The sequence below is a fragment of the Lepidochelys kempii genome, chromosome 10, assembly GCF_965140265.1.
Source record: "Lepidochelys kempii isolate rLepKem1 chromosome 10, rLepKem1.hap2, whole genome shotgun sequence".
NCBI classification, from domain to species: domain Eukaryota; kingdom Metazoa; phylum Chordata; order Testudines; family Cheloniidae; genus Lepidochelys; species Lepidochelys kempii.
In genome coordinates, this window is record NC_133265.1 from 52489203 (window position 1) to 52510397 (window position 21195).

At 39.7% G+C, this 21195-nt stretch overlaps 1 protein-coding gene across 3 annotated transcripts in view; it reads right to left on the reverse strand.

Moving 5' to 3' along the window:
- TLN2 (talin 2) overlaps nt 1-21195 on the reverse strand; it is a 346170-nt gene that overhangs the window by 165248 nt on the left and 159727 nt on the right. For all 3 annotated transcript variants that reach the window (XM_073303618.1, XM_073303619.1, XM_073303617.1), the window contains 6 exons: nt 15419-15590; nt 10557-10654; nt 9459-9588; nt 7781-7933; nt 5973-6115; nt 3057-3184 (listed from right to left, as the gene is read on the reverse strand). In XM_073303618.1, coding sequence (XP_073159719.1) covers nt 3057-3184; nt 5973-6115; nt 7781-7933; nt 9459-9588; nt 10557-10654; nt 15419-15554 — 788 coding nt within the window. In that variant the 5' untranslated portion in view covers nt 15555-15590. The remainder of the gene's footprint in view (nt 1-3056; nt 3185-5972; nt 6116-7780; nt 7934-9458; nt 9589-10556; nt 10655-15418; nt 15591-21195) is intronic.

The window sequence follows — 21195 nt, forward strand, 5'->3', positions numbered from 1 at the left end:
GCCCCCCAGGACAGAAAGGATTTGGACAAATTGGAGAGAGTCCAGCAGAGGGCAATGAAAATGATTAGGGGGCTGGGGCACATGACTTATGAGGAGAGGCTGAGGGAACTGGGCTTATTTAGTCTGCAGAAGAGACGAGTGAGGGGGGATTTGATAGCAGTCTTCAACTACCTAAAGGGGATTCCAAAGAGGATGGAGCTAGGCTGTTTTTAGTGGTGGCAGATGGTCTCCAGTTGCAGTGGGAAAGGTCTAAGTTGGATATTAGGAAACACTGTTTCACTAGGAGGGTAGTGAAGCAAAGGAATGGGTTACCTAGGGAGGTGGTGGAATCTCCATCCTTAGAGGTTTTTAAGACCCCACTTGACAAAGCCCTGTCTGGGATGATTTAGTTGGGGTTGGTCCCGCGTTGAGCAGTGGGTTGGACTAGATGGCCTCCCGAGGTCTTTTCCAACCCTAATATTCTATGATTCTAAGTCTGGCATATTGGTGGTGGGACCAATGCATAATGCAGTGTAGATGCTGGAGCTGCAAGTTGGGCCTCAGATTTCAACAATTCTTAACCCAGGGTTACAAATGAGCGAAGGGGCTCACGCCCTAAATTAACAAACCCAGGGTCTACTGACTTGAGTTCTACTAACTCTGGGCTTACACTGCAGTATAGATATACTCACTGTTTAAAATTATTTTAATCCTACTTCTGAAGAAAATACGTATTTGTTCATCTATGCTGTGACACTATAATTGAATCTTACTTAGCAGTTCGTTTAATTGTGCTCACAAAACCACCTAAATATCACACCCCTAGTACGGTGAAATCTCTTTAATTGCTCGTCTGTTGAACTATTCATTCAGTCCAACATACAGCAAGCAGCGTTTAAGTAATTTAGTCCTCTACAAGTTTGCTCTGTCACTTGCTTAAAATCTTAAACACATGCTGCCAAAGTTTGATATTTGTCATGAGAATCCAGAACATTTTTCTAATGTTCATTAAGAAAGAAAACATCACAAAGGGGTAGTTATTGCTTGTTACAAAATAGCTTGGATTAAAGGAGCTATGTGATTGGTTACTGGTCTTGCTTGGAGACCAGAAATCTGCGTGGGCAGTTTAGCTACTTAATACTCCTCTCTTATTTGCATACCAATGAAAAAAGGCTTCTTTAAGACCTCTCGAATAGCAATTTTCTCAATCTAAAAGCACAGCCTGCCCGAGTAGGTGCCATGCAAAACTTAAATATTTCTTCATCCAGCTATTTAAGATTTGATCAACCAGGAACTTTCACAGTTAATACTAATGGATATTTATTTTGGCATGTTCTGTAAGGAAATTCCAACAACCAGTATCTAAGTGTTAACAAAATGCAGGCAATAATCTTTATTTGCCAAGAATCATTTATCAATGACAAAAAAGGATAATATCAAGGAGCTTTCCCTATAAACATACTGTAAATATGGTAAACTAAAGCAATCTGTTTTGGAAAAATGCTGAAAAGTAATCAACCTTATTTGCTTTATTTGTTTTTGTATAAGCAGATGGAATCTCTTATAGAAGCCCGTTCTGTATTGAGGTCACATTGTTTAGTCAATGAACACTGCTCAACCGTATTTCAGTTGAGTTGTAATGTGCAACTTACATGCAACTGAAACTCTTTCAGACTTAGATTAAACATATCAATATATTTCAACAGAAAAAATAAGAACATCTGGAAAAGCTGATCAAGGAACATTAAATGAATTTTACAAAAAGGCTAATGAAAGGTACATGCAAGAATTGGCATGCGCCTGCACAATGGATATATACTGTTGGTATCAGCGTCACATAAAATGTCTCACTAGTCTGACTGAATTATGGCTAATTAAAATAAAATAATTTCTAAGAAAAAACCCTAGAGACAACAGGCTCTTTTTAAGTTGAGCTGTATGTGTACTTCACTAGAGGAAAACTCTCCTCTCTCTCCTAAGATACGAAATTCAATTATTTATATATTGTTTGTCAAAGATAGAATCATACAATCCTAGAAACACAGGGTTGGTGCAGGGACCTCGAGAGGTCATCAAGTTCAGCCCACTGTGCTGAGGCAGGACCAAGTAAACCTAGTCCTTATACTGCAATGGATTTTGTAGTATAGTGAGTTACATATGTCTGCCACAGCCCACACAGTGGAAATCTACATTCTGCAGTTTATGTCCGACACACAGAGAGCTGCTGGGTATGACAATTATTTTATTCTTTGGAATTAACCAGGAAAGACTAAACCTGAAAAGGTTATCAGCAGCTGAACTCTGTTGACATAGCACAGCAGTGTGAGAGAAGTTAAATGAGCTCTAATATGGGAAATCCTGCTGTGATGGGAAAACTAATTTCTTAAAATAATAATTAAAAAAAAAAGGAATAATGCCTTTAAAAAGGAACAACTGCTGTGAACACTAGATCCAGGTGTCATAAGCTTCGTTTAGTATTATCTTAGCGCTTCTACAGCATCCCACTATATCACATCAGGAGGGGAATACACAGACAATGGTCAAACCCTGAAGAAATCAAGATGCTGTTATGTAATTGTTACGTAACCAGTCTCAGTAAAAACTAATGAGGACCAGGAATAAATTCAGTCTATTACATATAGTGTTTTCTGAGACATCAGTAGCTCTTTAAGTAAAAGGTCATCGACCAATCAGTAGTGAGACTAAATACAGATGGTACACAGGAAGTCTGATTACTCAGATTAATTGGAACTGAAGGATATTTGCTTCTGTGATTTGTCTGCATAACTGAGCATCATGGAACAGTTGCTTTAGGGAACCGTTGCAATAATTAAGAGTTCTTGTCAATCAAAGTTGAAGCATTGTATGTTCCAAAGCACACCATCATTTTTAAGAGATTCTCTTGAATACCTTAAATTAAATATAAAGCTCAATAAGGTCACGATTTAAGAAACGGCACTGACTGATCATCAAGGATCAGTCTAAGAGGACAGAAACACAGAACACACCCACTGTTTTATGCATTGCTGCATGGACAGAATGACACACAGATTTAGAAATTAGCAAAAATGGTTTACTCTAAAAATCCAGGCTTGTGTTTGTGCTCTACATGAGGTCCAAACTGGATTTGTGCTTGAAAGCCTCCAAACTCGCAAGCCTTCTCGAAGGAGACCGGATGGGAGCCATTCAGAATGTCATCTCGAGCCTATAAAGGTAAGTAGAGACATATCAGGCACATCAGAAGCAGTTACAGTGTCTTTGAAATTCCTGAACAGTCAGAACACAAGCCAAGAATCAAGCAGCAAGCAAGGAAATCCTGTCGGAATGCATCTGTTATTCCATTGTGGATATGTTTATAACTAACAAAATAAGCAAAGGGCCAGGTCCTCCTCTGGTGTAAATCTGCACAGTTCCACTGAGGCCAAGAGAGCTGCCCCAGTTTGCAAAACTGAACCTCTTGCCTAAATATTTCATATGATTCATATACAATTTACCATGCTGTAATAGAAAGGAAAGTTATCTATATAATTAACATGGAAAATACTGATTGCAAATGTATGAACAGTGATGGATGATGGCCACCTGAATTTTCCTTTCTTGTCATGTGTGTAAATTTAGTGGTTGCAAAAGGTACTGGAACACCAAGACTGTTTCTCCGACCGCTTAGATATAGTCTGTCTACACGGACCACAGGTTGAAAACCACTAGTCTAAGGTAACATCAACTGGTGGAATCACCATCTCTCTCACTAGGGAAGGTTCTGATGATGGGGAAAGAGCAAAGACATTCTCTGGTGCAGTGTAAGTCTCTGACTTCCTTGGAGTGTGAGGGATCTGAGCCACTTGTACTGAACTGGTCAGAAGAGGGAGACTTCGTGTTGCTACCATTGGTGGTGCCAGCTTTGATTGCACTGGAACTGACGGACCCAGAGACTTCGATTGTACTGTGGAATGGGTGTCACTGAAACAGGGTCTGGTACCAAAGAAGCCCTTCCTTTATGGATGTTAGACTCCTGGCCCTGGGACTTTGCATGTCCCAAGTCCTTAGAGGTTGACAGCGTAGGTCTGTTCAACCTCTAAGGATTGACGATTTCATAGATGACTTAGGAGGAGACCTATTCTTTTGTTTTATGAGTGTTCTCTGCCTTCCCGATGAGACCCCAATAAGGGGTCTGTGGGTACAGACTCCACAGTAGCAGCGTAGGACCTCGTGATGGGAGGTGTACTCCGTGTAGATTTAGGTTGATGTACAACAGGTGCCCCCTGTCCTAAGTCAACTGTGGCCTCATGGCCTTCTCTATGAGGCATTTTCTAAGCCGAAGTTCCCATGCTTCATGGGTACAGCTAGGGAAAGAGCAGCAGATATTACACCTAGCCGTGATATGCATCTTACCAAAACATTACAGGCACTGCATATGGTTGTCGGTGACCAAGGAGGAATGGAGGCAGGACACACAAACCTTGAAGCCAAGAGTTCCTGGTGTAATCTGAAAACTCTAATGGAGTATCTGGGTGGGGGAGGAGTCCACCAGGTGGAGATTCTATCTAACTATAAGAAATTTCCTAAAAGATATAACTATTAAAACTGCAAACTGTGGAAATAACTATATGCAAAAAGCATGAAGGCAATGTTTAATATTTAAAGAACGAAGAACCCGAAGGAGAGCTCCGAACACTGGAGGTTCCAACCCAGGCCATGAGGTGGTAAGAAATAACTAGAGAGACAGTTGGCCTGCTCCGCCTTTTCTCTCCTTGGTTGGAGGCACATGCACGGACCAAAATTCTCCAACTCCAGGGGCATGGACAGCATGTGTATCCCCAAAATGGAATACAGACAGGGACCAACCATTGAAGAAGAACTCTTCTCTCTCTCAGCCTGAACAGTCATCTGATGACAAACTTTCAGTAATCATGGACCTGGACCAGATTCAGGAGGACTGACCTATTACTTAATCTCCATACCACATAATTAATTCCTAGGAAGTGATTTTTTACACATTTGCTTAAGGTGCACATTTAGGATGTTTGGAAAAAACTTGTACTTGAACAGCAGTGTTAAACCATTGTGTTCGTACTACTGATGCATTACAACAATATGTTTTGTTAGAACCAACTTGTCGATTTTAGACAAGATTTTTATATGTTAGCAGTAAAACGAGTAGAATTTAAAAGCAGGGGTGCTTTAAGAATTTAGCTAACTATTCCCTCTGCAGAGTTTACCCATCTGGCTCATATATTTTTTGCCTTTTTCTGGTAGCCCCAATGCCCCTGTGAAAGCCAAAGAGAGTTCAGCTTTAAGACATGGCAGTTAAGAGAACTTCAATGATCATGAAAATTAAGGGCAAAAAATGGAAACCCACTTTTATAATGAGAGCAGGTGCTCTGGTCTCTTTCCCAAACAATACATAAATGCATTTCCCACCTCAATATGGTCAGTTGAGTCATTATAAACAAGGCCATTGAAAATGAGAAGCGTGGTTCTAGCATGAAAATGCACACCAAGACACAAAGTAACTCCAAATGCCATTTTTACGATGGCCTACACATCCAATTTGCTTATTTTAACAGTAAATCATTTTTTCAGCTGCCAACAACTCAACCAGTCTGGAAAAGTCAAGCAGCATTTTTTCAGAATTATCCCATCATTAATATTTTTCCTGAGGCAGACTGCCCTCAGTTAACAGACAAACCCATAGTCTTCAAATGCTGCAACCCCCCTCTTCACACAATTGGGGGTGGGGCTGCAAAAGGTAAGCGAGAAAAAAATTTGGTCCTGCAAGCCAGACATCAAAACCTACTCCCAACTCCAGAAATGAGGCTCATGAAAGAGATACAGAACTTTGCTAAGTTCCAATTCAAATACAGGGGTGGGATGGTAAAGAAATAAGAGCATGTGACAGCTAAACACACAAGCAATTACAGTATTAGTTATAACAATACCACACAGAATTCCTCAGTAGGATAGAAGAAGTTTCTCTGCTATACGTACTATACCTGAACATAAAGCAAGTTCAGCTGAACAGGATCTCTTGAATCTACATTCTGGTCTGAATAAAAGAATTTTCGCCTCAGCAGCAGTGTTTCATTTTCATCAACTCCTTGTTCTCTGAATGTTCGACTATGATCTAGCCAGTTTACTGGAACAGAAACACAACCCCCTTATAATATCGCAAATTTATATTTTATCTTGCAAAAATTACCCTAAACCACGGGTTCTCAACCTTTTTCTTTCTGAGGCCTCCCCCGCAATGCGCTATAAAAACTCCATGGCCCACCTATGCCACAACCGGTTTTCGGCATACAAAAGCCAGGGCCAGTGTTAAGGGGTAGTAAGTCAGGCAACTGCCTAGGGCCCCACGTCATAGGGGGCTCCGCAAAGCTAAGTTGCTCAGGCTTCTGTTTTAGCCCCAGGTGGCAGGGCTCAGGGTCCCAGGTTTCAGCCCTATGCAGAGGGGCTTCAGCTTTCTGACCTGTGCCCCAGTGTGAGTCTAACACTGGTCCTGCTTGTCGGACCCCCTAAAACCTGCTCGTGGCCCCCAGGAGGCCCCAGGCCTCTGGTTGAGAGCCACTGCCTTAAACCACGATGCAAAGTGTGCTCTACGTACACATTTACATACGTTGACATTCATGTGTGATCTGCCTATCTGAGACAATATTTGCACGTGAAACTACAGTAATGCATGTTACAGAAACAAAAGTTAGCTAGACGAAATGTGCACAGTGTTAAAGTGACAAGATACTGTGAGGTTTTGTAAATTTTCTTTCAAGCTAAACAGATGAGCGCCCATCGCTAAACAGATGGGGCATCCGGAATGAGCGCCCATCGTATGAATGAATCTGCTCCACTTCTCAGCTGATGCTATGGAGGTTGCAATTGATATTACAGTCCAAAATATCAGCAAATGAATAATGTGAATTTTAGTTAGAATTCAGCAGGAATTTGTTGTAGCATAATTTATTAAAATTACTGGAAGCCAATGCAAAGACAGTTGTAGCTTACACATGAGTTTCACTTGTCTTCCAAGCAGTGGGATAAAACTGAATCAACTATGGACATACAAATACATTTTGTCCCCAGAGCTTCTTATTCTTAATTTCATATTGTTTTAAAACATTGGCCTGTGATGCAAACAACAGGGGCAAAACACATGCCAAAAATGAGGAACTAAAAGGAAGAGCCTTTACACAAGATGGAATGCAGATAGTGTGCCACTTAAAAGCTGTTTTGTTTTGCTGTATTGTGAGCATTCTACACTGATGACTATTCAAAGGCATGTAACAAGGCAAGCAATGTTTTGCTTTCCTGGAATGTACCCTTTATATTTGACATACAGATAGAGGCAAAACAACATTTCATTGACCTTCAGCGCAAGGGCAACGGATCAGACGAATGAGATGGCATGAGCAGTTGAACAAATAACCTTCCTCAGTAGAATGTAGTGAGACCACTGTCGGACTGAAATCCCTCCACCAACTACACAGAAATCACTACTACTGGATCTAGAACTCGTTTTCAACATACATAATAACAACTGTCCTCCTGTGGCTAACAGCTTTTCAACTGGATTAAAAAAAACACTGCAGCAATAAGACACCACAGGCACATACAGTACATGATACTCCACCTAGTCGTATAACGTTTTCCTGGATTTGTAAATGGAAGGTTAAGTGCAGCAGATAATCTCATGAGAAATGTCCCAAAACCAATATCTACCTTCTGGGTTATTCTCTTTCCCCCCACATGATGGTTCTCCAGAAACACACCCAACTAGTCAAACAGCCTCTCGGGTTACAGTACTCACAATCATCATCTGTATGAAGCTTCGCCTTCAACTTCTCCATTTTTCTTTCATCTCGTAACAATGTCCTGTCTTTCTTAAGTGTACCTGTGCTCTCCTCCTTTTTCTCCTCAATGCTCTCCTGGATTACGGAGTACTCTTCATAATTGGTTATTCCTACAAGTGTGAACACAGGATAAGCATGCAACTCCAGCAGCCAAAATATGAAAATGTAACGTATACTAGGACAGCAGGAAAAGATTTATTCTAAATATTGATTAAAATGAAGTATATTTGAAGTTAATATCCAAACACACTCCAGACCAGGTGCTAAAATGTATTATTATATGAATTTATTGAGTATGGTACCTAGTCAATCTTTCCAACAAAAATTGGCACTAAAAGCACAACATCCCTCTATCAGGCTCAGAAAATTATCCTTCAAAAAACCATACACTCTGTGTATGTAGAGTTGATTCAGATTTATCTTTTATCAGTCTCAAGAAAGTTGCTTTCTTAAATTTTAAATCTCCTGAGAAAGATAGCCAGGTCAAGCTCTAGCAGATTTTGAGCAGAATAAAGTTGCTGAACTTGAGGCCATGTGATGGAGAATTCTGGGTCATAGACTCCTGCAATTTCTTCCTTAAGTACGGGCAGAGAAAATGTGGCAGAGCACTGGGAAAGAAAGTCTCTGAAACATCGGGATTCTAGGCAATTTAGGGCTTTACAGATGTTAATCCTCACTATAAATTTCACATGAAACGGTGCCGAGAGCCTGTGTAGAGCACTTAGCACATGTTTAAGTTGCTCTCATTTCTTTGTCTTGCTTGTGTTTCCAGTATTTGTTAAGCACTGACAACGTGAGTTGTGCTATTTAGGACAGAAAGAGAGTCTAAGATGACTAAGGAGCCATACTGTACACCAGCTGCTCTGAGTGGCTTCCATGGTCAACTCCAGACAGAACACAATATTACAGTGAAGTCTAGAAGTGACAACAATATGGGACCTCATGGCTAGGCATGTTTGCGAAATGAGCAGGTGAAAATGCAAGAAGGCATTCCTGGTCACCAAACTATTGCTTTACATCACCTGGAGAAATGACCTACCTCTTCACTGACCACTACATGGTAGCAGTTTTTCAATGTGCAATTCATATTTAAACTTAGTACTCAATTCAAACCAGCATTAAACCAGCACTAGCATAAACCAGTCCTGTATGTCTTTAGTGATCACATTAACATAAATAGAAGCCTTAGCCACTCAATAAGATAGAAGAGTAATTTCTATCTCTGCTTAAACATTAGTTAGACACAAAGCTAGTTTTATTTCACCACCTCACAGAAGGGAACTGTATGTGGAAGAAATAAATACTGAAATATTTAGAACATTAGGTGCCAAAAAACATAAGCGCCTCTGACGGGTAAGTGCTATCTGGTAGCAAAACATTTAAGGTGTAAATCCCTACTGAGTCACACAGGACAGGAGGGCAGATGCAACCGCTTTATAGAATGGGAAAAAAGCCATTCTGAGTATTGTAATACAGTGTAACTGATGCTGAACACTACCTATTTTCAAACAGGCATAACAAGCCTGATGTTGATAAATCGCTGTATATAACATGCACAGAATCCTGAAACCCAAAGTAAAAAACATCGGGGAAAAAAATCATATTCTCTTAGAGATTCAGACCAAGAAATCTCACCTATCCTGCTGCAAATGGTAACCAGCAATTCACCAACAGTTTTAGAATCATCCACCATAACTGTTTTCACTGCCCCATCCAGCATTCGTATTTTCTGAGGTCTCTGTTTCTTTTTGTACTCCAAAATATCCTAGGGAATAAACCACACGAAGAATTACACAGCTTCAGAACCATTCCAAGCCAGAAAGCCACTGAAATCTGAAGCAAACTGAAGTTTTAATTTGACAAATACAAAAATATTATTTTTTAAGAACTATTTAGACAAACTTTAAAAGTTTGTTGCCTGAACCAGGGGCTAGTTCTAGTATTGACAGTCAACATTGCTTTAGTTTAAAAACTGCATAAGTGACTCTACTAAACCCTATTCTTCAGGCCTTCGATAACCTGCTGCAGAGTCTTCATGCCAGAGCGGCATGAAGGGGATCTAAAAGCCCTGGCTGCTCCCAGAGGATTTGTCCAGTCAAGGTACTGTGAAAAACCAGCCATAATGGTGCTGAGGAGCCCTCACAAGCCCTGGCATACAGTACATGTAGAGGTGGAGCTAGGGTCAGGAAGGGTGTGTCAGGAGTAGGGCTGCAGCACTGCAGAAGTTCTGGCCAGCTGTTACTTAGGCCCCAAAGGTTGTCCAAGTTACACCTGTGGTCTCTATGGCCCCTAGAGCAGCCCATGATTGGGCAGGCAGAAAGGTGGCTTAAAGGTGCTAGTTCTGCACCTCTCAAAGGCTCGGCACAGACTCTCACCCAGGAGTTCAAATCCTATTAAAAATATCAGCCCATTTCTGCTTCACACTCACCCCTAACAAAGTAAGGAGAATGCCTTCTTTGGAATGAAAACGCTGAACCACCTCTTGGTACCGTACCAATCTATACGCTTGGATGCAAAATGACCAACATTTGTGTCTTGCTCGGAAAATCAGTGGGTATTTTTCATTCTTTGAGCTGGGTATTCTGTTCTACTGTGGTTGCCAAATCTGACACTTGTAGGATAACAAATGGTTTGTCCTTGCATCCAAATGTTTTTCAAGGACTAAAGTTCTTTGTACTGTATGACTGTCTCTAAATCTGTTGGTGAAAAAAAGATGACAGAATTTTGCCTTACCCCGCTTCGCAGCATATAATAATCCAGTGTTCTTCCAGCTTCCAACCAAATACCTTTCCGAGGATCTTCATCTGACAAGAACAGTCCATAGTCAGAGGCTGAGGAACAAAACAGAAAAGGCACTATTACTGTGGTAAAACAAACAAAGAAAAACAGTATGTTGACCAGAATTCAAGTTCAAGCTTCTGTCAATTTACCGTCCACTCTTAATGAGTGTTTGGCAGAAGTATAGTTACTCCAGTTAAAGAAAATGTAGCTTAGACTACAGAGGGCAGGATTTTAAAGATAGGCTTTACTCTAGACTGAAGTGGATGGCTCATCAAGCAAACCTCATCCTGCATGTGTAATACATAGTTATAATTAACTATACTTGAATAAGATACTTTTATAACCATCAAAAATGCAGAAGAGTTCAGATTTAAGGCTAACAGAGTTTTCAGTCACTTCATACTATGAACCAACAGTTCAGCTTTAAAACATGCAGCGTTTACTTGATGGAAGTGTTTCACTGAATAAACTAAGAATCCTCGAAAACATCTAATTCAATTGATAGTACTTTCCTGGCAATTTCAACTGTGTGAAGTTATTCCTCTTTTGTATCTGTCATAACAGTGTCTGTGAGTATGCTGCACATACTTTAGACTAAACACTTCACAATCTCTTTAATGACACATGTTAAAAGCAATAGTGTAGAGTCAGGTCTGTACAGACTACCAGCCATTAGAAGTGCAACAAAATAAAGACCATAGTTTCTGCCAATAAAGCCTAAGGAGGTTTATCTTCTTGTTTAATAAAATGGTTGAACACCTAAAGATAGTGAATTTTTATACAAACTGCTTTGAGCCAGCTTTCAAAGAAAAATACTGCTTGCGTTTTTAATAGATGCTGTGTAACCTGTCTCAAATATACAATTTATGAAGAAATAAGCTTCTCAGAGGAATTTAGCCTAAAAATATGGAGTTTTAATGAAGAAATCTTTCCCAAAGCCCCTGACAGTAAAAAACACACCAGAAAGTTCCTTACATACATTAATTTAGGAAGCTAATCACTGGAAAGCAAACCCATACACACAGTGATGATTTGGAAACATAAATTCAGCATACAGTCAATTACATCAAATCATTCCACAAATTGTGCATCTAATATAGCTCCAAATGTTCATTCCTCTCAGTTCAATCATGGACAAGCAATGACCTTTGCACAGAACATATTTATTGTACAGAAAAATCAGCATATTGTGTTTATTGCATTCTGGTACTGGTGTGACAGTGACAAGCCAATCAGTCTGTGTCACTTGGTGTAATTTTGTAGTATCCCAAACTAATCTGTCATGACAGTCTACACTATAATGCTCACCACTTTTACAAAATTATGATAAATCTTGTACAAAGTATGTCTTGCGAGGTATCCTTGGAGAAGTCATAGTCTGCTGAATATGACTGCCCTGTTTAAAATGTGTGCATCAGCACTGTATATGGAGTTATGAGATTTGCCACATGTTTGTTACTGAAACATGCTGTGAGTCTGGGGAACGCCCACAGACTCGCTCTTGAGAAATAACAAAGGACTGGCATATCATCCCCAGAAACACCTCAAGCTGCAGGTATACAGAAGGTGCAAGCAAGGATTTCCAATTCATATGAAGGACCGAGTGCAGCTCATATAGGTAATGGATAGAGCTCTACGCAGATACTAAATTTTTTATCTGCATCAAATCTGCAGTCCCCAAATTATCTGCAGATACCCGCAGGGCTTTAGATATAAATTTTGTATCCTCATCCAATCCGTGATTTGCAAAAATGAGCTGCAGATATCCACAGATTTGCACGGCTCTAGCAATGGGGCATCCGGACCCCATGAAACAGCAAGGACTTTATCAGTAAAAAAGGGTCAGGATATAAAAAGGGCCCGGCCAACTCTCTTCTCCTGCACCTCTACAGAAACAAGATTGCTTGAAGGACTTGGAACTGGGAAAAATTAGTCTCAGCCTGGGAAGGGACCCCAGCCTGTGTACTAAGAACTGTGAACTGCGTGCAACATTGCGAGTGGTGAGAAAAGCTGTTTGTTTCAAATTTAGTCTTGGTAAAGTTCAGGAAACAGCTTACGGTTTTTATCTTTAATTTCTTTTTGTAACCAATTCTGATCTTCTATGTCTACATCACTTATAATCACTTAAAATCTATTTGTAGTTAATAAACTTATTTTAATGTTTTATCTAATCCAGTGTGCTTTTGGCAGAAGGGCTTGGGGCTACTCAGGTAACAAAGGCTGGAGGCATAATAATTTTCTTTGTTAAAATGATGGACCTTATGCACTTGTATTGCTCAGTAAGTAACTGAGCAGTATAAGGTGGTACATTTCTGGGGTGCAAGGCTGGTACTAGGGATATGCAGGTGTTGCTTGACATGTACTTCAAGAGTGGGCAGAGGTGAAGCTCACACAACAAAGGAGTGCATAGCATACACCACACTGGAGAATTAATGGGGCACAGCTCTCCTATGATCCGGATTGTACCCTGGGGAATGTCAAACTTGTCAGTTAGCTTCATCAGCAAAAGAAGTATTATACAGTAGCTCAGTAATTATATTTCTACTTAGCAGTGTCATTCACACACTTATTGCAATGCAGTTGTATGTTTTAAAAAACCTAAACAAGAGAAAAACTGTAGTTAGATGAGTTCCCTTCCTCTTGCACCTGACCTTTAAAAGATATGCAGCCCTAAATATCTATTGTTTTCAACAGAAGTTGAGTGCATTCAGCACCATATAAGACTGGACTAATAAAATGCCTTTTCTTATATCCATATACTAAGGCCCTGACATGCTAAAACAGTCCTCTTCAAGGGAGAAAATATTTCTGTACTGAAAACATACCACTATTCTTGTGATAATTAGACTACCTAGAGAAATAACAGTATTTTAGTAACAACTGCTTCAAAATGTATAACAGAAATAATAGCTCTAAAGTAGGAGAGGTATATGTCATCAACAGCTTCATTATTTTTTTTATTTGTATTATTGTCACACTTAGGGACCTTAGTGACAGGCCAGGACCCCATTCCTGATTGTAAGGGCTTACATTCTAGAGAGACAATATAAACAGCACAAAGCTAGAGGGTCGTGATAAACCTGAATTGGTTCAGCAAATACTTTGTGTAGCCTGATAAGAGTGAATTTATGTATTACGCAGTAGCTTGAAAGGGTTCTACTGCTGAATCAGGCACAGTAGAAAAGTTGTCAGCAGAATGAGGACCTTGAGGAGCAAACGAGAAACTATCCGTTACATATTCTCTAATAATGTTATACATTTTATTAGCAAAACAAACAAGATCACAAACGCTGTAATATAGCAAAGGAAATAGTGCCAATACAAAATGGCCAGCACTCGCATATCCATAGTGAGGAATCCCGGAACTGGTGAGGCGATCAACATATTGTCATCAGGGCAGCACATTCCAACATTTCCTACTGTCATCAGACAGGGTCTTAGCTTTTATGGTGGGTTATGCTAGCGCCAACCACGTCTCATATATATTAACAATGGTTTCAACCTCCTTTCCTTATACGTACCTTCACACCTCTATACTTAGGGTCCCTACCTTCAATAGGTCAGTTAGTCACTTATGTTATACTCATTAGCATTTACGTCAATTTGTTGCCATGATACACCTGCGGTTAATTCATGTATGTTTTGGTCAAATTCAGCATCCTTTTAAACTTTCCCTAAAATTACTAAACTATACTTCTGAGGCATCTTACGTCACCTGTTCCCAGCACGTACTACTCTTATTTATTTTAATACTTATCTTGTGACACAAAGTCAAACTATCAGTTAATTACAATGTACCTAATAACCACCTACATCATTACTGCCATTTTATATCAAATTATCTAGGGCTTGGTTATGCTAAGTTAAATGTCATACAGGCCTCAGGCCTGGAGGTCCTTGTGTTACAGGTACAATACCTGTGCATTACTTCTAAATAGCTCTTACAACATGGCTGGCTAAAGTCCTTTCTGTGTCCACACCACAGTTCTCAACTGAGTTTGTAACCAGAGAGCAGCATGGTTTCACTCAACACAATTTGTATCTTCACATGGCATGTTTAACCTAGGTTAGTAACTATGGGAGCCAACATTGTTTTGCCCATTGGAGGCCTAGGCTGGCACATAGTTGCCTTTTTTGTAACCATTTCAGCACTTTCCTTTGCTGTGCACAGCGCCCTCCAATCATGCTTGTGTAGTCTGTTTGGCCCAGTCTCCTCCTCAGCTCTGAGTGCATAGTGTCCCGTTTCCTGCTAAAGTCACTGACTGCACATGCTCCAGGCAGTCTCCACTCACTGCGGTACTGGGGAACAGCTGCCCATATTTCCCCAGACAGCCCTGTTACCAGCATAGCTTGACAACATGGTAGATGTGGCTGTGCAAACATGACAGGGAAAGCTGCTCTGTGGACACAACCTGCATCTGAGAGAGCTGGTCGGGAAGTGAAAGTTTTGCTGATGAAAATTTTCATCAAAAACCTAAAAACTGAGCCTTCTGGTTTTTGGCAGCCAAAAAAAAGTTCATTTTATGAAAATCTGAAAGTTTCACAAAAAAGAGTTGTTTGTTCAAACCCATTTTTCATTAAAAAAGTAAATGAGACAGTTGACCCACTCTAATTGTAACCAGTTATAGATTTACACTTGTGGTTTTAGCGCATATTAAACCTTGAAACAATGGGATTTTTAAAACCATTGGTATTCAACCAAGAACATTAAGTGCAGAGAGAATGGAACACCTTTCAAGTAGAACAAATTGCTGAAGTGCATTTTTTTTCTTTAAACAAACCTGGGGGTGGGGGATATAGATTTACAGACTCACCTTGCCCTGTTTGAGCCTCAGGCACTCGCTCACGAATAACTCTACATGCATCATACACTGCTGTGGATGGTTCAAATTGCATCGTCTTCACCACATTGCAGTGGCGAACGCAGATCTTCAAGGACAGGGCCACCATGGTGCCAGATCACTTGTGGGAACCCGCTAAAAATACCTGAAAAAGTAGTAATAGAATTTACATTCTCTGCATTTTGTAATTAATGTTTTCACACTTCCATCTTTCAATTAATTTAAAAGGAATATTGAAATGAAGTGCATACAAATTAAACATATTCAAGTATCAATTCTGTAGAAACTCTCACTAACATATCACATCTAGGAGATATTCAGAAGAGAGATTTTTGTTGGCATGTTTTAAAGTCACTTTAAGACAAGTATGTACATAATTTTACAGATCTAACATATTGTCTGAGGCATGTCAAATACCACACCAGCTGACAATACCTCTTCCTTGGGCATCCATCCAACAGCACATCCTTTAGTACTGACTGAATAGTGGTTTCATGATTTTAACTGAATTACTTCATTAGTTTTGAACTCTTCAATACTATACATTCATATTAAAAGCCCTACTTTAAGGAACAATGCATGCTTATATCAAAACAAATATTAACATGTTCTCTTCTCAAAGCTACATATGGATTCAAAGTAAAGTTCTTAATTATTTTCACACACTCATAGATTTTAAGGCCAGAAGAGACCACTCAGATCATCTAGTTTGACTTTTTCTATAACATTGGCCATAGGGCTTCCCGTAATTAATTTCTGCTTCAGGTCCAGTAGCTGTGGCTGAACTAAAGCAAATATCTTCTAGAAAAGCATCCAATCTTGATTTTAATATTTCTGGTGATGGAGAATCCACCAGAACCCCTTGTTTAGTTCTTCTACTGGTTGAAGAACTAAACATGCTCACTGTTAAAATTTTTCACCTTATTTATTTTCTTAATTCCTCTAGTTTCAGCTTCCACGTGTGCTGTTTTCACAGTAGCTGGCTCTGGCTTATAAAAATTAACTCTCAAAACCTTATAGCCCTCTTCCCTGGGCTCAATTACTAACAGTTTGTAATAGGCTCCAGCATCTGTATAGTCCCCCGGCCCCTGGGCTAGACAATCTCTAAACTGAGACAGTCTCTGCAGTTCTCCTCTCCCAGAGAGCTACCTGGGATTTCTGGAGAACTCTACCCTGTACTCCTTCAGCCACAGATTCAGTTAGTTACAGGATTTTCTGCTGTGGCTGGTCATGTGACTGCCACTTAACACCACAGATCCCTAGTTCGGTCAAGTAACTACATTTCCCAGCATACCTGGATTTTGATGAGCCAGACCTCTCAACAGGGCTGACTGGCCTGGTTCTTCTACCCTAAAGGGGTGAACCACCTTAAGAACATAAGAACGGCCACACTGGGTCACACCAAAGGTCCACCTTGCCCAGTATCCTGTCTTCCAACAGTGGCCAATGCCAGGTGCCCCAAAGGGAATGAACAGAATAGGTAATCATCAAGTGGATCCATGCCCTGTTGCCCATTCCCAGCTTCTGGCAAATAGAGGCTAGGGACACCATCCCTGCCCATCTTGGCTAATAGCCATTGATGGACCTATCCATGAATTTATCTAGTTCTTTTTTAAACCCTGTTATAGTTGTGGCCTTCACAAACTCCTCTTGCAAAGAGGAATACAAAACAAAGACAACCTCCTCTTGCAAAGGAAATCTTGAGTAAAAGGCGAAAGATTTATATACTAAACAAAGAGAAAGTTCAAATGAGCATGTATCTTCAGAAAGTTTGACACCCTGCAGTTATCACATCATGAATGCCACCACATTTGGGCCCCACTTTAAGGCTCATTGCTGTAACTCACTTACTTCTCAGATCTGCATCCTTTTATCTAGTTTCAGAAAATGAAGGCTCAGCCCTAAAATTAGGGTCCATGTAAACACAAGAACTGAACTATCTGATTTTTTTAAAATAACCTTTCCAGACGGAACACTCTCAGTAAGCTGAACAGGACTGGTGAATCAGCTTTTAAGGAACTTCCAAATGCAGTCCCTGATTTGGAGAACAGTTTTTGTTTGTAAGGGAGGGGGAATATGATGGGGGAAGTTTAACCATCGCTCTTCAATATTAAGAGTCAAAAATACTCAACTGAGAGTGCTTTCTGATAAACATAAGATACTGAAGGTGCAAAAAGTTAGTACTGGTTTTAATACAGAACAATTCCCTTTATAAGTTTCTCTGAAACTTTCAGAAGTACAAACTTCAGCCCAATACTAGATCAGACTAATAAAATCTGAAAAAAATAGATCTAAGAATGAAAGCATGTCCTGTGGCTTAGTGGTCGAAGCATGAAGGGGCATACAAATGTTTAGCATATCTGGCACATAAATACCTTGCAGTACGAGCTACAACAGTACCATGTGAACGCCTGTTCTCACTTTCAGGCTACACTGTAAATAAGAAGTGGGCAGCATTATCTCCCAGAAATGTAAACAAACTTGGTGGTCTTAGCAATTGGCTGAACAGGAAGTAGGACTGAGTGGACTTGTAGGTTCTAAAGTTTTACTTTGTTTTGGTTTTGAGTGCAGTTATGTAAAACAAATTCTAAATTTGTAAGTTGCACTTTCACAATAAAAAGATTGCACTACAGTACTTGCATGAGGTGAATTGAAAAATATTTCTTTTTTTACAGTGCAAATATTTGTAATAAAAATAACAAAGTGAGCTCTGTACACTGTATTCTGTTGTAATTGAAATCAATATATTTGAAAATGTAGAAAATATCCAAAAATATTTAAATAAATGGCATTCTATTATTAACAGTGCGATTAATCACAATTAATTTTTTTAATTGTTGGACAGCCCTAATTCTATACATTTTATAATGAAAAAAATCTACAAATCAAGGCTGAAAGCAAATTCCTAGAAATTAGGAATGAGGGACACCATTTGGTTTTTACTATTCTGAAAAGTTTCTCCACAAAGATTCTCATAGACCATAAGGGCAGAAGGGACCATTGTGAGATGCAAGAGAAACAGAAAGTTTGAACTGCTTGCCAAAGTTTAGTGCAGGAACAAGCCTTTACACAATTCCTTTTACAAATGCTTGATACGCAACACCTTTATTTTATGAGACCAAGAGGAAATTTCTATCTGTAGTTTAAAATGGAAAGCCTGTAGCAATGAACATTCTGAGTTCTGATTTCAAGTTAATCACTAGGATCCAGTAGACTTGACAGAGAAAATTAATATCTAAGTGTTATTTAACCTGCTTTAACATTGGTGTATCAGAGTAAAACCACCATTCAGCTTCACTAAATTCCTCCAGAAATATTGCTTGGTATTGTCAATGGGTAAGAGGAAATACTAGAAATGCTTGGTCTGTAACACAGATGTTAACCACCAGCTGTATTAAACAAGGCAACAGAAGTTCCAGCTCAGGGATTTAGTTCAAGATTAATACTCGTTGCTTTTCACTACCTCATGCTCCATGTTTGGGCCATATGACAATTTTCAAACAGACCTTCTATAAGAAAGACAACTCATTACAGCTAACGTATAATCTTTATCCAGACACAACAGTTTTGCATGAAGCTGAGTCTCTGGTGACACCTCTTTCTGTAGTGGAGAATGTTGAATAAATTCCTTAATAAGAGCACACAGAAATCCAACTCAATCTCATGAATTGTTCACTTCGTTACATAGGGGAAAGCTCCTGTTCAAGAAAGAAATGTTAATTTTGATATGGTTAAAGCAACATCAGAATGCAAGAATTATGCCTACTATCGTAAAGTTAGTGTTGAAGGTCTGAGCAAGACACAAAACATACTTCAACAATGTTTAAATATTTCTTTTCCAACTGCAAGCTCTTCAGGGAAGGGCCTCTGTCTGTATAGCACCTAGCACAATGGGGCCCCAAACTATATTTGATCCTTTTGAGGGCTACAATTCTACAAATAACCATAGTCATTTGTCATGCTTGGGTAACAAAATGGCAGATGAAACTCAATGTTGATAAATGTAAAATAATGCACATTGGAAAACATAATCCCAACTATACATACAAAATGATGGGGTCTAAATTAGCTGTTACCACTCAAGAAAGAGATCTTGGAGTCATCATTGGTAGTTCTCAGTAAACCGCTTAATATGCAGTGGCAGTCAAAAAAGTTAATAACGTTAGCAACCATTAGGAAAGGGATCAATAATAAATCAGAAAATATCATAATCTCACTATAGAAAGCAATAGTACACCCATACCTTGAATACTATGTCCAGTTCTGGTTTATTCTGATTTATTCTGCTGAGCTATTATGCAGCCTCTCACTTATTTCTCCATTTCCTTTCCCCACATTCAGCTTCACTGAAAGCACGTTCATTGTGGGTTGTAACCCACAAAAAAGATATATTAGAACTGGAAAAGGTCCACAGAAGGGCAACAAAAATGATTAGGGGTATGGAACAGCTTCCATATGATGCGAGATTAAAAAGATTCAGCTTGGAATAGACACAACTAAGAAGAGATATGATAGAGGTCTATAAAATCATGAATGGTGTGGAGAAAGTGAATAAGGAAGTGTTATTTACCCCTTCATACAACGCAAGAATTATGTTAGTAGACAGCAAGTTTAAAACAAACAAAAAGGAAGTACTTCTTCACATAACACAGAGTCAACCTGTGGAACTCATTACTAGATGATGTTGTGAAGGCCAAAAGTACAACTGGGTTCAAAAAAGAAGTAGGTACGTTCATGGAGGATCAGTCCATCAATGGCTGTTAAGGCAAGATGGTCAGAGGAGCAACCGCATGCTTTCGGTGTCCTTAAGCCTCTGACTGCCAGATGATGGGACTGGATGACAGGGGATGGATAAGTTGATAACTGTCCCGGTTCTTTTCATTCCCTCTGAAGCATCTGGCATTGGCCAGTGTCTGAAGATAGGTTAGAGGGCTAGCTGGACCATCAGTCTGACTTTGTATAGCCATTTTTATGTCTGTAACTCGCAAATCAGCCAGTAGTGACTTGGAAAATGGAGCTTAAATACCAAGGTGTGTGTATGAAGAACTATCATCCTCTCGCTTCAGAAAGTTACTAACGTGAAGCAAATTAGAAACCTAAATCCATCACAGTGGTGTTGAAGCACTGTGCATCAATTAAATGCAGCACTAAGAATACTAGATAGCAAAATCTTTTAGCGTCCCTTGTTCCCAGTGAGCAACTTTCTGGTGAGAAAAGACAATAACTGTTCCTCTGCTTTACCTCTTACTTTCTCACCAGTTAGCTGTTGTTTCTAGGAAGATGCCACTACAGAAGAAAGTCTTTTGAAGGAGAAGTTTAGCCATGGCAACATGAGCGGTGGGAGGGGTTAGCAGCCATGAGTCCATATACAGTCTCAGACAAGATCGTACTTGGAGAATGGGGAGAGGGACAGCCCCTCCTTTTGCTTACGCCGCTGCTGCTACACTTGTATTTTAGCATACTAGTTCAATCAGAACTAGTGCAGGATGTCTCCTTGAGCTGAAATTCACACCTTCCAACCACACTGTAGACATACTCTTAGTCACCAATGGGAACAGGGACTGATTCAGTATTGACCTCCTCTGCTGAGTCATTACATCATTCAGCTGGGGAGCAACTACTGAAAATGTTTAGGTTTCAGAGTAACAGCCATGTTAGTCTGTATTTGCAAAAAGATGAAGTGAGCTGTAGCTCACGAAAGCTTATGCTCAAATAAATTGGTTAGTCTCTAAGGTGCCACAAGTACTACT